The sequence below is a fragment of the Biomphalaria glabrata genome, chromosome 1 (assembly GCF_947242115.1).
Source record: "Biomphalaria glabrata chromosome 1, xgBioGlab47.1, whole genome shotgun sequence".
In the NCBI taxonomy this organism is placed as follows: Eukaryota; Metazoa; Mollusca; class Gastropoda; family Planorbidae; genus Biomphalaria; species Biomphalaria glabrata.
Genome location: NC_074711.1, coordinates 24,327,917 through 24,345,342, shown reverse-complemented (window position 1 = coordinate 24,345,342; position 17,426 = coordinate 24,327,917). Strand labels below are relative to the sequence as shown.

General features: G+C 37.0%; 1 protein-coding gene across 3 annotated transcripts in view; it reads left to right on the top strand.

Annotated features, from left to right (window-relative positions):
* The window catches only part of LOC106078586 (PDF receptor-like), a 123,100-nt gene extending 106,029 nt beyond the window's left edge, over positions 1–17,071 (top strand). Inside the window, exons 9-14 of one of the 3 annotated variants that reach the window (XM_056029398.1) lie at positions 1,207–1,267; positions 3,884–3,953; positions 5,470–5,555; positions 7,317–7,497; positions 13,048–13,185; positions 14,882–17,071. In XM_056029398.1, coding sequence (XP_055885373.1) covers positions 1,207–1,267; positions 3,884–3,953; positions 5,470–5,555; positions 7,317–7,497; positions 13,048–13,185; positions 14,882–15,088 — 743 coding nt within the window. In that variant the 3' untranslated portion in view covers positions 15,089–17,071. Of the gene's footprint in view, positions 1–1,206; positions 1,268–3,883; positions 3,954–5,469; positions 5,556–7,316; positions 7,498–11,429; positions 11,892–13,047; positions 13,186–14,881 lie in introns of those variants that run through there. The other 2 variants (XM_056029403.1, XM_056029411.1) reach the window with 2 other exon arrangements.
* Positions 17,072–17,426: the final 355 nt, after the last annotated feature.

Sequence of the window (17,426 nt, the reverse complement as noted above, 5' to 3'; positions counted from 1 at the left end):
TCTTATATCATAATACTTTTTATTTTGGTGAGTCGTCTGCTAATCACTTATGCCAAGATATCGATACTTTAAAAAGTCTATGTTGCCCTATGGCCCTATACCATAATACTTTTATTATGTCACATTCGATGAAAAATTGACATCGAGTACCCCAAAATATCGCCTAAATGTTGTTTCCGTTGTGTTGAAGTACCTGGTACCCGCGCCTCTTGGTATCCAAGTATTCCAGGTGTAATTTATGTCGCCAATTTAAATTAGTTCTTGAGAAACAAATTAGAATAATAACACATTGTAACACTTATGTCTGAAACAATTACTTGAAAACGTATCTGTTGAAGAGTACTTGAAATCCTATCAGAGCTAATATTTGTACATAGTGTACCCTGGTGTAGACGCTGTTTTAAAGTTCACTGATCTAGAAAATAGAAAATCTTTGCTCAAGCTAAAATGAATAATTTGAGTAAAATTATAAAAATGGCTTTAAAAGTTGTTTTTACTTTAATACATTATTACGTAAAGAAAGAAAAACTGTTAACATCGTACATAGAAAACAAAAGAGGGGGGGGGGTATTAATGTCATATTCTTAAGACTCTAAACATCTTCATTCATGTTACTTCCTCTTACGCTACTTGTGCAGACGAGCAGGAGTTTGGTGCACTCCAGGCAGGAATACGAATTTTTTGTATGAGGCAATTTTGTGTGCGAGAGGATTGTGTGTGTGGGGGGGGGGGGGGGAGGGGGTATTTTATCTGTGAAGGACAAAAAAAATAGATATTAAATGTAAAGGGGGGCTGGGAGTGTCCTTTTCTCCCCGTTTACATACATCGGAAAAATTAATCTAGAAAATAGTTGAAATATTAAGTTTAGTCCAAAGATTGTTCTACAAATAAAGTTAGTCCAAATAACAATCAGGTTGTTTTAAAATGAAGATAGTCCAAAATAACAAGGTTCTAAAAATAAAGTTAGTCTATATAGGTCACAAGCTGCTCAAGGAAAAGTAATAAACTAAGAGAATTAATCCCGTGGATCGATGACTTACGTAACTCTTGTCTCTTGACAGCATTGTTTTCGGATCTTTCGCACGAGATGTGTGACCTACTTTCTCGTGATTGCTAGAAGCGTCTGTTGATTATAGCGCTTCCTAACAAAAAAATTAAAGTCTCTAGTAAAAAAACAAAATCTAACCAACGCTTGTATTGTCTCAGGTTTTCCAGTGTTGCTGACAGTGGCCTGGGTAATACCTATGGCCAGGATAAACACGATCAGGTGAGTAAGCTTGGACTTAATCAGGGGCGTAGCTAGTCTGGGACGTAGCTAGTCTGGGGCGTAGCTAGTCTGGGACAGTGTTGGGGGTGGAGGAGACTATCATGTTTAACCAACTTTAATGTTTTCAATGTGACATTTATTCGATTCGATTTCTCGACATGTAACAGCAAGGGAGCGTTGTGGCTCATTTGTTGAGCGCTTGGCTTCCAAACCTAGTGGTCTCGTGTTTGAATCCCTGTGAAGACTCTGGGATTTTAAACTTCGGAATTTTTTAGGGCGCCCTTGAGTCAATCCAACACTAATGGGTGCCCGACATGCTTTGGGGGGAAGTAAAAGCATTTGGTCGTTGTACTGGCCACGTTTCACAATAGTAAAACTTCGTCCATAGAAATATACTCTTTTTACGTCATCTGCCCCCATAGATAGCTAGATCTGAAAGCACTTTTTGTCCCCATAGATAGCTAGATCTGAAAGCACTTTGAGGAAGGTGCAATAATTCAAAGAGTAACAGACCTTTTTAAATCAATTCCTTCTTTATGAATCTGATACTATTCTATAACTGCTCTCTCTCTCTACATACACATAATGTGATGTTTAGTTATTGCAAGGAGTCCTTCGACTGAGCTTTGCATAATCAAGTTCTTATACAGCTGAGATTATGAGTTCTATTACATAAGACCATGCGCAAAATGTCATGTACGTCAATGTATTTATTCAACTCTTTACTAAATACATAGAAACATTAGAGTCAAGTGCGGGAATTCCCAATGAAGCCGTTTAAAAAAAAAGAAGTAATCCAAATGTGATTTTAAGATTATTATATTTTTGAAAATTATAACGGTCAAACCAGAGTTTTCACTGTAAGGTCAATTAGGTAGTTATTTTTTCACACAGATAATACATAGACTGTCAAAATTCTAGGAAAATCGTTTAAACCGTTTACAAAGTACCCGTCTAGTGTCCAGCCGCTTATTGAGCCCATGATAAATTTACAAGTTCATTGGAGACATTGTACAAATGTGTCATAAATGGCTCTCTCTTATTTTCCTAATACACTTGCTACACCTCTGAACGTAATTGAATCGTTTTGTTTTTTGGCATGTGTTGACTAGGTCTGACACTTTACGGGATTTTTCTTTTGCCATTTTATTTTTCAACAAGTTGAATGCAACAGGTGAAAGATTAATGTCCAACTTTAGTCGTTTCCTATGGCTTCTGTTTAGTTTCTAGGTTCCAGGGTGTGAAAGGTGTTGATTTTATTCACCACAGTGAACGCATCTTGGTGAGCTTTTGATACGTAGATACGCACCCAGTTGTTTATGAAGAAATGTTCACTTCTTTAAATGTTTGGCTAGTTTTGTTGTCTTTGATTAGTAGGATTTCCCTAATAATGTTCTTTATATTTTGTCTTTCGGTTTATGAAAACAAACTGTTGCTTTTATGCAATGTCTCGTGATCTGATTATTTGGTTAATGTTGCTTATTTTGCTCAAAAGCTCCTTTCAATGTATTTGGGGGGGGGGGGAGTTGGTGGCTGAGTGGTAAATCGCTTGGCTTCCCAACCGTGTTTGAATCCCTATGAAGATTGGTATATTTAATTTTGAGATTTTCTTCGGGCGCCTCTGAGTCCACCCAACTCTAATGGGTACCTGTAGGGCTCAGATGCCTCCACAAGAAAGGGGCCTCCATCAAAAAAGAAAAAAGTCCATATGTCGACTGGACAGCATCTTTACCTATTTTATAAACTTTTTTTTCGCATTTTTATTGATAATACTTTAAATATTACAGTTGGCAACACTGTCGTGGTTTAAAAAAAGGTCCTCTTATAGTGTACTCGTATATACACTACATTGCATAAACCCTTAAAAAATATTTTTTTGTTACTAAATCATGCATATGAAATAGTTTTATTTTTTAAATTAGATATAATTTTAAAGCACTCTCTTTTATAATAAGGCATTTTTTTAGACAGTATTTTTTAAAATAATAATTGGATTTTTTATTAATGGGTACCTGACATTAGTTGGGTACAAATGACATTCTCGTTAACCTAGGACCACAGAAACAGATCATCTTCAGATCATCTACCCAATAAATCGAAGGTCTAAAAGTGGTTATTTTACTTTACTTTCTCGGAGTTCTTACAGTTTGTTTCTGTGATTCCCTATTATCTAGTGACGATTAAGTTTGACTAAAATAATAGTCTATATCCTTTCTTGAAATCATGTTCCAATTTTCTGAACACCAACGGATCCATCAATTAATTCTTTGTTCATTTTTTTTTAAATAAATATATCAATATCTAATTAAATACTTCTGTTGAGCGTCAAAAAATAGCGCTCTTCTTTCTTTCCACATCTTACTTGGTAAAGTGCTAAACGAAGAAGAAGAGCCAGAATAAGATAGGATAAGAATTGAGATGGAATGGAGAATTAGGCTCTAATAATAAAATAATAAGCACGCCAAATGTTTAAACCGATTTTCCCCAAACCGAGTTCTGAAATGATTCGATCAATGATGTTTAGATGATTGATGTTTTTGTAGAAAGCTTAAGCACTTAAATGTAAAGCAATTTTATTTTGGCCCTGAAAATGTTTTTTTTTTTGGTCCGTTCCAGATGTTGGTTTGGTTATTACATGAATCCTCTGATTTGGATCATTGAAGGACCTAGAGCTGCTGTGATGGCGGTAAGTTTGGGACGCACGTTTTTGGGGTGTGGAGAGGTAGTTGGTGTGAGTGGGGGTGTGATGTAATGTGGGAGTGAAAAGGAAAAAAAAGAGAAGGGGGAATGTGTATTGGGATAGGAGTGTGTGCCAAGTAGAAGAGACAGAGGTGAGAGAAGAGGAAAGAATAAAGTAGAGAATCGGAGATAAGGCACTCTTTTGGTTGCACACCCACATACAGGCAGATATGAGTGAAGAGATTTAAGTTGTCTCTTCGTGAGATACAGGCAGATATGAGTGAAGAGATTTAAGTTGTCTCTTCGTGAGATACAGGCAGATATGAGTGAAGAGATTTAAGTTGTCTCTTCGTGAGATACAGGCAGATATGAGTGAAGAGATTTAAGTTGTCTCTTCGTGAGATACAGGCAGATATGAGTGAAGAGATTTAAGTTGTCTCTTCGTGAGATACAGGGGAGAAAGAACAAAACATGAGAGTAATATACTAGAAGTTAAAATGTCTTTCATATATCCACACTAAACACAGATACGCTGATATACTCCCATAAGAATATACACAAACATACTCACACAGACCTATACAAAACCATACTCACACATAGGCCAACATACTCTCACTAACTTATCACAAACATTCTCACACATACGCCAACACACACACACAAACCCATTTCGTGGGAGAAACTAGTGCGTCTTCAGCTTTTTATTTTCTTTCTGAAAACAATCTCCCTCGTTTTGGCTTTCTTTCTGACACCAAATATTGTGTGTCTGCTGGTCTTATGAACGGGTCAATGTGAACTAGTGAGTTTATTGCTCCTAGAGAAGAATTTTGTCTCGCTGGTCAATGGGAATGTTAAATGAAACGTCAGGAATGTATAAGTCATAAGTGGTGTCAGATTGTCTATTACCGTTTGGTGTCAGATTGTCTATAGCGATTTGATGTCACAATGTTTATTGATATCTGGCATCAAATCGTCTATTCATTTTAGTATCAGCTTGACGACCTTCTTATAACTAGAAGAAACAAACAAAAATGTATCTGCTTTTTTATTTGGAAACGTCTTTTTGTTCTGGTCTCTATGTCTCGAGTTTTTTTCTGGTCTGTCTGTCTTTGTGTCTTTGTCTATGTCTCTCTCTCTCTCTCTCTCTCTCTTTCTCTCTCTCCCTCTTTCTCTCGTTACATCTTATCTTATCTTATATAATACAGACGTTACTTCAAAAAAAAAGATGATGATTACGTCCTACGCGTCATACATGTTAACCAATGACCTAAACTCCGCCAAGTCACTGGTTTTTCCTGGCTGGCTCAAGCAACCCATTCCATGCTCTAATAGCGCTAGGGAAGAAGGATCATTTGTACAAATTTGTCCTGGCATATGGAACGAGGAGTGTGTCTTTATCTTTGTGTCTTTCTGAGTATTTTATTTGTTTTCGTCTTTGTATTTGAAGATTATGGTCCAGTACATTACCTTGCACTGTATATGAAGTATTAATTTCATAATATCGCATTGTTTCTTCTTAGGTCAACTTGTTCTTTTTGTTAAACATAATTCGGGTCCTGGTGATGAAGTTAAGGGAATCAGAAACCAATGAGGCAGACAAACTGAGGTAAGACGTTACTTAGAGGCAGACAAACTGAAGTAAGACGATACTTAGAGGCAGACAATCTGAGGTAAGACGTTACTTAGAGGCAGACAAACTGAGGTAAGACGTTACTTAGAGGCAGACAAACTGAGGTAAGACGTTACTTAGAGGCAGACAAACTGAAGTAAGACGTTACTTAGAGGCAGACAAACTGAAGTAAGAAGTTACTTAGAGGCAGACAATCTGAGGTAAGACGTTACTTAGAGGCAGACAAACTGAGGTAAGAAGTTACTTAGAGGCAGACAAACTGAAATAAGAAGTTACTTAGAGGCAGACAAACTGAGGTAAGACGTTACTTAGAGGCAGACAAACTGAAGTAAGACGTTACTTAGAGGCAGACAAACTGAAGTAAGAAGTTACTTAGAGGCAGACAATCTGAGGTAAGACGTTACTTAGAGGCAGACAAACTGAGGTAAGAAGTTACTTAGAGGCAGACAAACTGAAATAAGAAGTTACTTAGAGGCAGACAAACTGAGGTAAGACGTTACTTAGAGGTAGACAGTTACTTAGAGGTAATCACGTGACTAATGAGGTTCTTTCTTGTGAAGTCTAAATTAAATAAATGCCTATTTATGACAATATGCTTCAAGAAAATACCAGAAAATGTTATACATTTCTTTTTCTTTTTCCACATATTTTAAAATCTTAATCAATAAGTGCAATCAATGTTGTATAAATTTTATGCGAAAACAAAGTAATATGCGAGTCAAGCTGTTAGGCCGCCCAGAGTAGTCGCTACGTTAAGAGCTTAACAAATGGCCCGCGATAGAGAAGTGTAGTTAGATCTATAAGTCCCTTAAACAAAAATGTAGATTTTAAGTCGTTTTGTTTATAAAATCCAATTTTGAAGTACATTTTACTCTATACCAACACCAGTCTAAAAAAAAATGAGTACCTTGGTATCTGTACCGAATTAACTTAAGTTTCTAAATGCTTAGGGGAAGGGGGGGGGGGGGGCAGGACTAAAACGTCAGATATTTCAGCTGAAGTGCTTAGGGCTCATTTAGCTGAAACTAAATCATTCAGAAAAAAAAATAGGCCTACATTTGATTTGACTTCAATTAGAGTTACTAACTTGACCAAAACAAACATTAACTAGAAAGAATTTATTGAGTGATGCTTGCTTAAAGTTCATGGGGATGTTTTAATGTGTGTGTGTGTTTGTGGTGTGTGTGTGTGGGGGGTGTTTGTCGTGTGTGTGTATGTTTGTGGTGTGTGTGGGGGGGGGAATGTTTTCTGTAGAGTTAGTTGTAACATTTCATTTGTCTAGATAGCTACTGAGAAAGAAAGGGGCAGGCAGACTGGGGAAAGAGAAACAGAGAGTAAAAGAGAATGGAAAAGTGAGAGAGAAAGAGACAGGTCTGACAGGAAGACAGAGAGAGAGAGAGGAGGAGGGGAGAGAGAGTAAAATAGAAAGGAAGAGAGGGAATGTTTTTGTGTAATCCATTAACATAGAATCCAGATCAATGAATTGCTCACCAAACAAATATTGTCCTGGTTTTGATTGAATGTTTCTCCAACAAAAAAAAAAAAAAAAAGAAAGTTAAATTATATTTTTAAAAAAGTAATTGGTGAAACTTTTGCGATACCGTACTTTACATGTCATGGTGACCTTTTTTTACTACTTGATGGTGCGCTTGTCGTGTTAGATCAAACTCTGTTTCAACAATTGGCGCCATTTTATTCCCGTTACACTTGTCTGATACTAACTAATCACTTCTTCAGGAAAGCTGTGAAGGCTGCCATAGTTCTGCTCCCGTTGCTGGGTCTGACCAACTTTGTCATCATGCTAGAGCCAGACGGGCACGACTGGGTCAAGTTCAGTGTCTACAGCTTCTCCACCTCTTTCTTGAACGCATCTGAGGGATTCTTCATCTCCTTACTCTACTGCTTTCTGAACGGAGAGGTACAGTGACTGGTCAATTTATATGTCTAGTTTGCAACTTTTAGATCATTTTAATTTGAAATTTTAATTTCATCAGCTTCAGTAGTTTTGGTCCTAGACACAGCGTCTGGTTTAAGAAAGTGCAGGCCCTGGGCAGTATTTCTATGTAGGCCCCAACCTACTTTAATGAAATCATCTTAATTAATGCTAGAGTAATGACGATTAGAGTTCTTGTTTAGTTCATCTCATTTTATTACCTTTTTTTTTTCATATTTAGTAGGCATAGTTTTAAACGTTTTCACTTTTGCTTTGCCCTCTGAGGAGGTGAGATTTTGACCTCTAAGGATGAGACCTTGGCCCTCGGAGGACGAAACGCTGATCCTTTGAGGATGAGACCTTCGCCCTTTGAGAATGAGACCTTGGCCCTTTGAGAATGAGACCTTGGCCCTTTGAGGATGAGACCCTGGTCCTTTGAGGATAAGACCTTGGCTCTTTGAGGATGAGACCCTGGTCCTTTGAGGATGAGACCTTGGCCCTCGAAGGCACTGGCGGATCCTGCGGTGGGGGGGGGCGGAGGAATTAATGTATAGAATTCACACAATTTGTATGCGAATTTATTACTTATGTTAATAATATATACTAATTATTTATATTTCAACCTATTTTTAGATTATTTCGCCCCCCCCTTCTAGTATTTTGGCCGATTTGGTAGGGTCGGGAGGGGGCGATGGCATCAATCCGCCCCCCCCCCCTCACCATAAACTTTCGAGTGGGGGGGGCGGTCCTATTTATTTGTAGAAATCACAGCTTGCTAACAGAATCAATTAAATATCTATATGATTAAAACTTGTTATTGGTATTTTAACCGGTCTTTATATAATTTCGTTCACCTGTTGGCCGACTGGAAGGGGAAGAGCGAATACCTCCACCGCCCTTCCCAACTAAACCCTTTGAGTGGGGGGGCGGTCCTACTTTTATGGAGAAATCATAGTATGTGAACAAAATTAGTCGAATATCTATATAATATAAACAGGTGGAAGTGCGATACATGCAATCCCCTTCCCCCCATCGGACAAATCAATACTTTTTCTTTTTGTTTTATAGCAAGAAATTACAAAATTTAAAAAATCTGTCACTAATATAATTTATATATGCTATAAAGTAAATTCTTATATCGAGTCGCCCAACCCCTATTCTTTAATGCAAAATGCAATCAATAGCAGACATAGTTTGTGTAATTTGACATGAATTTATCATAACTATTTTAAAAAAGACTTTGCTTTGGAAAAGTTATAATTCAAACGAAATTTTTCAATATAACTGTCACGGTTGAGATAAGTTCAAAAGCCAGATAATCTTTTCCTAGTCGACTTTTTCCAACCTTTACTCTATCTCATATTTTTCTAGTTAAATAAATTTAGGACTATAACTCACAATGTATGCTAGAATTTTATTGAATATTATTAATCGAATATTTTTTTTTCGGCGGCGATCCTCAAAACCTTAATCTAAATATGTGGGGTATCTAATCTTTTCAAAGAACAAATCGGTTTTATTTGCAATGTATTAAGGGACTATAAATTCATATTAGAATATTTTTCTCATTATTCAAAAGGCACTTTATAATAGAATGAATAAGGAGCTGTAGGGCACGAGAATGCGGTGAAGAATGCCAGAAAACGCTTTTAGCGTCGAGGCTTCGCCCCGAACCTCACTGATGAATAATAAGCTGTAGATGTCAGGAGAATGCGTTTCTGCAGTGAGAAATGCAAGAAAACGCTTTTTGCGTCGGGGCTTCGCCCCGAACACAACTAATAAGTAATGAGCTGTAGATGTCAGGAGAATGCGTTTCTGCAGTGAAAAATGCAAGATGTCAGAAGAATGCGTTTCTGTAGTGAAAAATGCAAGAAAACGCTTTTGGCGACGGGGCTTCGCCCCGAACACCACTAATAAGTAATGAGCTGTAGATGTCAGGAGAATGCGTTTCAGCCGTGTAAAATGCAAGAAAACGCTTTTGGCGTCGGGGCTTCGCCCCGAACCCCACTGATAAATAATGAGCAGTAGATGTCAGAAGAATGCGTTTCTTCAGAGAAAATGCAAGAAAACGCCCCGAACCCCACTGAAGAAGCTTACAGCGCTCTCCCAGACCCCCAAGCTTGCAAGAGAAAGACTGTTTTTTTTTTCTGTTTTTTTCGCCGAAGATTGAGAAACAGTCTTATTTTATTCTCATATATCGAATATATATATATATATATATATATATATATATATATATATATATATATATATATATATATATATATATATATATATATGGCTCCTTTTGTCTCGAAAGGCAATGGATGCGCCCAAGTGAGTCACTGGTTTTGGCTTAATCTTGAGACGGGGAAGAATCTGGTGTGGCTAATCAAGCCAATTCTAGAACGGCAGACTTTGCCACAATTCGTACATTTGTATGCCTCTGATTTATGGCTAGCAGACAGGGCAGCTTTCTTTTTTTCCTCTTGATTAAAGCCGCTTCAATTCTTTTGTTCTCAGCAAGGGTTGTCCCAGCACGCACAGTCTGTCTCCATGCACTCCGGTCTTTGGCTATGTTTTCCCACATACTTTCACTGATGCCTGAGGCTCTCATGTCTCGCTTGCAGACATCTCTATATGTTAGTCTTGGGCGGCCCTTGGGTCTGACTCCTTCCACAAGCTCAGCATATAAGATATCTTTCGGGATTCTACCATCTGGCATGCGGGTGACATGTCCGAGCCAGCGTAATCTCCTTTGTGTCAGGAGAGCATACATGCTGTTCATATTGGCCAGTCTCAAAACTTCCTGATTGGAGACATGGTCCCTCCAAGAGATGCCCATTATGCGTCTCAGGCAGCGCAAGTGGAAACTATTCAATCTGTGCTCTTGGTACATGTATGTTGACCAGCTTTCACTGCCATAAAGGAGAGTGCTCACAACACAGGCGTTGTAGACTAGGATTTTGGTCGCTGTGGTCAATTTACCATTTTCCCAGACGCGCTTGGAGAGTTTTGCCAATGCTGTGGTAGCTTTTCCTATCCTTTTTGTCAGCTCGATGTCTAAGTCTAGGTTACTGACAATTGTTGAACCCAAGTAGGTAAATTCCTGCACCACTGAAAGGGTGTGGTTCCCAATTTGTATTATAGGTATTTCTGCAACGTCTTGTGCGAGGATATATATATGCTGTACGCACGTTTATGCATAGGGTTAGGGTTTACTGGGCGTTAGGGTTAGGGTTTGGAAAAAAAATCGCCCCGCCACTCCAAAGTTCTGGATCCGCCAGTGCTCGGAGGATGAGACCTTGGTCCACTGAGGGTGAGTCCTTGGCCCTCTGACCTTGGGTGGCTGCACTGTTTGCACTGTCGTAAGCCTGCGCTCCGACATCAAAATAAAATTGAACAACGAAAGCTTTAAAACAGATGACAGCATTTTGTTTCTATTTACTTTTATCATTTGTTGAACGTAGAATTATGTGCCTGTTGCTAATTAGATCATTTTAATTTAACCACCATTGGCTAGTGCCGACAATTTAGGACCGACTCAATATCGATTTTCCAATTTTTCTATTTTGTTCGCAAAATTATTAATTTTTTTTTTTACTTTTTTTTATGCCTGCACCATTCCTCATCCCTTAAACTCTACACACAACTTACTTGTCCAATACTTAGTGCAAGTTTGTTATTAAATATAAAGGAAAACACTTTGAGAATGAGTCTAGCCACTAGCGATTATGTTTCTCAGCCTTTTTTTTTTCAAATTTGCAGCCATTATTTTGACAGTTTCCTTTTTTTTTTTAAAGGCACTTAGAATAGAAACCACTTCTTTTGAACTAGGTGTTCGTGTCATCGTCTGAATGTGTGTCACTTTGTGTATGTGTGTTTGTAGCTTTGTCTTAACCGTCTGATCACAAGGTCTCATTTGTGGTGAACGACAGGTTCAAAATGCGCTTCGTCGACTCGTGATTCGTCACACTGCTTATTATGCCACAGACATTTCGGCTGCTGCTTGGCGGGTTAACACTACAAAGGTATTTCCGGTATTCTTTCAGGTGTCGAACGCATGCGCAGTAATGCATGCAAGACAATAATTTCTCTAGGTTTGATTAGAACTTTTACATTTACTCTAGACCTAGATCTAGTGCTTATGGTGATGCCTTCGTTAGTTGTAATTTTAAGATTCTATTTCTGATCTATTTCTAATCTACATGCTTCCTGTAATTGTCATGCCTTCTAAAGAAATCATTGAGTAAACCATCTTGATTCAATTACACCACTAAATCCTTAATAAAACACACACAGTATAAAATAAAACTGAATTCAATATCTATTTTTGTATAGTAGAATAAATATGCAAGTTTTATAAGTCCTTAAACTATATTTTTATTAGCAAAGAACTCCTGCTTAGTATTCCTCATAGTCTATGTAGTAGTATTAGTTTCTCTGTTCTGATTGTATTCAGTAGGCCTATAAATACTCAGACATTAGTTGAATGTTGTACTCTTGTTGTTTAAACCCTCTAAATCCTATCAAGCATGAGAGTGCTGTCAAACTTGAAGCCATTCCTCTCAGCCAGGTAAACCTACGGCACTGAGCCATACAATAACATTAGTATCACATGTAGACGAGAAATAAACAAAAAATCATTTGTTTAAAAAAAAAAAGCCTTATGACAGACTCCATGATCTAATAGCAATATTTGGACATGCCTAATTCTTTCTGTGATGCTCACTTAACAAATGATGCTTTACGCTATGAGTCTGAATTAACAAAAGGTGATATGGGCTAAGCTTTAAGAACGTCTAAATATAGAGGTTATTTTCATTGCATTGTATTACAACTTTGATGAGTCATTTAGAAGTATTGATATTTTTTTCTGTCCATTTTCTTGCTCTACCTGCAAGAATTTTTTTTTCTGTCTTTGACTGTGATACAGATATCCGATATCTCCTCTCTTAACATTGTCATATCCTGCCGAGAAGTTGTTTCAGCAAGTTCATTAGGTGTTAAGTGGTGTCACATCTGTGCCTGTGTTCAAGTTAGTCATATACAAATAGTGATGTGTATCAACTATCTCCTCGTCCGTACATAAACAATATATATATATATATATATATATATATATATATATATATATATATATATATATATATATATATATATATACGTGTACAGATTAAAAACCATTAGTTGTTTGTTGCTTGTGTATATTTGTATGTGTTTGAGTAGGCCAATTTTTTTTATTGAGCTACCTTCCAAGAAACTGTCAAAATAATGTTGACCTTACAAAGCCTTTAGCATTTAGTATCGTGTATCTATGTTTATATTTTCATCTTAAGTTTTCGATCTTTTGTCGTCCACTCTCGGAAGCGTTATTTCATTTTATTCCTTTTTTATTTTCAAAGTTCGTTTTATTTCCTTTGGCTTGTTTAGAGACTAGACAAAAGTATCAGAAATCTCTTCGCTAATCGCGACTCGGTGGAACTTTACCCTACGCAGTGCTTCTTGCATGATATGATGTGAACATGACGCTCCTCTTCCCCCGCTTGTTTGCAGGTACGCCAGGCATGCAAACGTCAGTGGTATAGGTGGCGCCAGCATCGGTTGATCCATAGCTCCAGTCTCAGAAGGATGAGCAGGTCCCTCAGCATCTTCACCTCTTTCACAGAGGTGCCTCACCCTATCTCCTCTCAGGTAAACAAACACACACACACACACACACTTGCAAGCTCAGTCTCGCCCTGCACGAGTTCGCAGTGAAATACTTAGCATTGCACAACCTAAATCTTATTTCAAACGTGTGGTTATTAAGGATAGAATTAATTTTCCATGGCTTTCTGGTAAGCCAATTTCATAATACAAAATCTAGAAATATAAAAACTTTAACAGAATAGAATGATCTACATATCATCTCAAATTCTTATGTAACATTTATCCGACATTCTTTAAAATTTCTTCCTTTAGCTTACATTAGATTTAGAGATTTCTGCCCTTCTTTCCAAGAGTTCTCAGTCGGGTAATATAAATGAATGATACTAAAGACTGATATGTCACAAAGTTTATAGGTGTTTCTTGTATTGCGTTTAAATTGTATTCAACTTATTTTCTTTAAGAGTAAATTGAAAGATGTCTCTTAGGAGAAAAAAGCTTTGTATTTCATTAGCTAGTTACAGTGGTGCGGGGGGGGGGGGGCTGCTATGGATAAGCTATAGTAATACTGCAGTGACTTAATTGAAAGTTAAAGTAGCCTCATACTATGGTGAATAAATTTTTAAGTGGGGCATTTTAAAAAGTTTGTCTGTTTCCAATTAAATTTCTAAAAGCAAGGTGCTCTCATGCTAAACTATTTAGCCTATATAGCTTTTAAAGACAATCTCCTCTGCTAGCGTTAAATTAGCCATAGTTTTTCATTGTATGCATGTATTTCAATCGTTGGACTTTAAAAACGGCAATAACCATGTTGTTTTTAAACTTTTAACTGCAGTCACCCTTGTAACATTATTTCCCTTGATGGGATTTAAGTTCGATAGATTAGATGTTTGTAAAGTGTTTATATTTCCTTTGTTTTATTAATCTACCTCTGTGTATGCATGTACTAGTGTTGTTTTTCACTTGCATGTTATTCTATTGGTGAGCTGGTGAAGGAAATGGTTTAAGATTCTTCACTTTACTTCTGATAAGTGATATAGTTCGTAGGTATCATTTATCCTGAGAGGGAAAAAAACGTGTATTCTTTTCTAATACATCTGATACCTAAACATCATATATTTAAAATTAAGAATGAAGCTTTTGTTTTGTTGTTGATGTTTTTTTAAATAGTTCTAGATTATAAGATTTTTCATCCAGTTTATACATATCTACGTACATATCTAATTATTACAGTATGTACAGAACTGTACACATCATAGTAGCGAAAAGAAAGTTCAGGCCTACTCTTGGGCTTTGACAGTAGGAGAATGCCGCCTAGGCCTGAACTTCACAATAAGAATAATAATTTTATGTACATCCTACCACTAACAAACACAAAGTAGGCTCAATATGTTCTAAGAAAGTAACAGACATAAAACAGGTGGAACGGTAAAGTAATATTTTTTTTAAGTATGAACAGGTAGATCTTAATTTACTTCTTTAATGTAGTGATGCCTGTAGCTTGAGCGCTGTAGGGAGCGAGTCTTCATGGTAGTATCGATATTAGATTATTTGGCGTATGACTACTGATCATATTATTGCATCCTACAAAGAGTTGAGAGAAATGCCATACGGGGGCGCTTAATAACCTACATATTAACATTACTTTCAAAAGTCAATCATAGCTTTTTTTTATTATATCTATTATTATACCTAAATATTTATACCTCTGGTGTACTAATAATTTGTCTTTTTTTTTCAGAAAAGTAATCAAACAGTCAACGGAGAGCCAAGTGAGTCAGAAGTACCTCATTCCAGATTTTCTGTCATCTTCAAGGCCCGACACAGCCGCAGACAAAGCAGCCGAGACCTAGGCTCCGTATTGGGCCCGAGGTCGATGTCAGATGTGCCAGACCTGCCGGACATCGTGACGTGCCGCACGGACCTTATGTGCGAAGAGAAAGTTTAAAACCAGTGATCGAGTAAAACAAATCCCTAAGCCAATGACCATGAATGGGGGAAAACGAATTACGTCACGACAGAACATATACTTTGTTATAGATGTTTCTCAAGTGGCTATTTAAAAAAAGATGACTGTTAATAAAACTAAAAGCTATACTGGTAAGATCCTAACGCCCGTGTGAACAACAGTATAGTTATATCAAAGGGAACCAGAGAAATTCTTTATTAAATTTAAAGATATTTGAGGAAGGCGACTCAAGTATATTGTATGCAGCTGTAGTTATCATCTCAATGGAATATGGAACCCATGCTGACATCATCATAGTAATTCTATTTAATATGGCAAATGGACCAATTTACATACCTACCAGGAAATGATTCAAAAGTAAATGTAGCCTACAGGTTATTAAAAGTGTTTTATAACTATCGGACCAATCAGTATGAAAAAAAAGAAAGGTAAGCTTTTTGAAAAAAGAAAAAGGAGGCAATTAATGTTTGACGTTACAGTGATGTATATATCTTGTGTACGGGTACATTGACGTCAATTTAGTTGATTTTCTCTTGTGTTTTGTTGTCATGTGATATATAATCAATGGACAGTTGAAAGATAAATAAATCATGGATTACAATGTACATAGGTCATGACTATATAAATATGAATATATAAAGGCCCACTCTCTGTTTATAACTATTGGGTATTCTCGTCAACATATTGACAGTTTTGACATTATGTTTCATGTCATGGTGTGTTAGTCAACAGGCTTATTGTGTGGGCGTAGGCATTCTTTGAGTACATCGTGTTCTCAGGCTCAACCAGACTCGACGCTCAATAAATCAACATGTACATGGAAATAACATAAATTGTGCGAGAGAGAGAACGGTGAATGATTGGCTTAGTTAAGGTAGACTGAATTAACAACAATTGTATACATAACGATTGGGGTAAAGGGGCTAGAGGAGAGAGAAAGATAAATGGCTGAGTTGACTGTATAGCTGAAGACGTCTGAGATAAACCACAAACTAGTTGCACGTCGGTGCCATATTCGCCGGTGGCGCAATGCTATTTTGTCCCTATAAATAATCTCCACGACACGTCTGTCTGTCAGAAATGTATATGGCCCAAGCTCTTAATGGGTTGACATCGTTGGTGTAACGTATAGTTTATGCTCTCTTTCTCCGCAAACAAAATGTTTTGCTCAACTTCGTGGGAATAGTCTCCCTTACAATTTTTTTTTTTGTGTTTTACAAAGCTTATATCAACTCACTCTGTCTGGTAAAAAGTAAAAAGCCATTCTCGGATCTAGTTGAAACTTTGCACAATTATTCATTGGCAAATAATTCTTCAGTATTCACATAGACAGCTAAATATGTAGGGTTTCATCCCCTTAGAAAATTGTAAACGTTATTTCTTCCATTCTCGGGTCAAGTTGAAACGTTAAGCACGTAATAATCTTAGTTTTAAAAAAAATGATTGTTTATATTTTGCTTGTTTTTAATGTGCTTGTGTTATTACAAACGAATGAAATGAAAACCGAAAAAGTTTGAGTTTTAGCAGGGATTCTCAAGTGATATCAACTACAGATAGCGGCTTCACGCTTGGTCAATCTTATGCATTGAAATAAAAGAGACAATTTCTAATGCCACTCTGGGGGGGGGGGGGGGAGTCGGTAATCTTTAAGCCATGGGATAAAAGATTGGAAAAGGTTAAGAAGATTCGAATATCTGCTATTTGAATTTTCCAATCGGTCATTCAATTCTTTTCTATATTTAGTAGTAGACTTGTAGTAAGGGATTCAGAACAGTAGCAAATTTCTCTTCAAATATGCTATTCATCATTGTACTTTATCAGGACATCACCCACACAACTTTAATACAATTTTAATACGGCTACACTCTGTCATAGAGTCGCAAAGAAATTTTTTTTTAAATCACTTCAACAACAAAAATTCACAGTAGACGGTTACTGGTAAAGTCTAAGAAACAGAACTTTGGGGGGGGGGGGGGGGGAAACCTCTTGTCAGTAATTTCTCTGCTTTATAGTCACTATTTTCAACTTATGGGCGGCGCTATCATGCCGAGTAAGCAAAGAGCAAAAAAAGAAACGGATATATTTCGATTTCTGTTTTTACTGTACAATGTTGGGGTTCAATTATTTCATTTAGCTGTATCAGTTGTTGTTTTTTTTTTCTTTTATCAAAAATCTTCCATGTAAAATTCAGTCTAGTGTATTTAGTTTTATATAGCATCTTAGACATTATAGACGTTGCGTCAAAAGGCAATCACTATCGTCTAGTTGTTCATGTTAGTTTTCTCTTTGTTTGACACTATAAGGAACATAGACATTC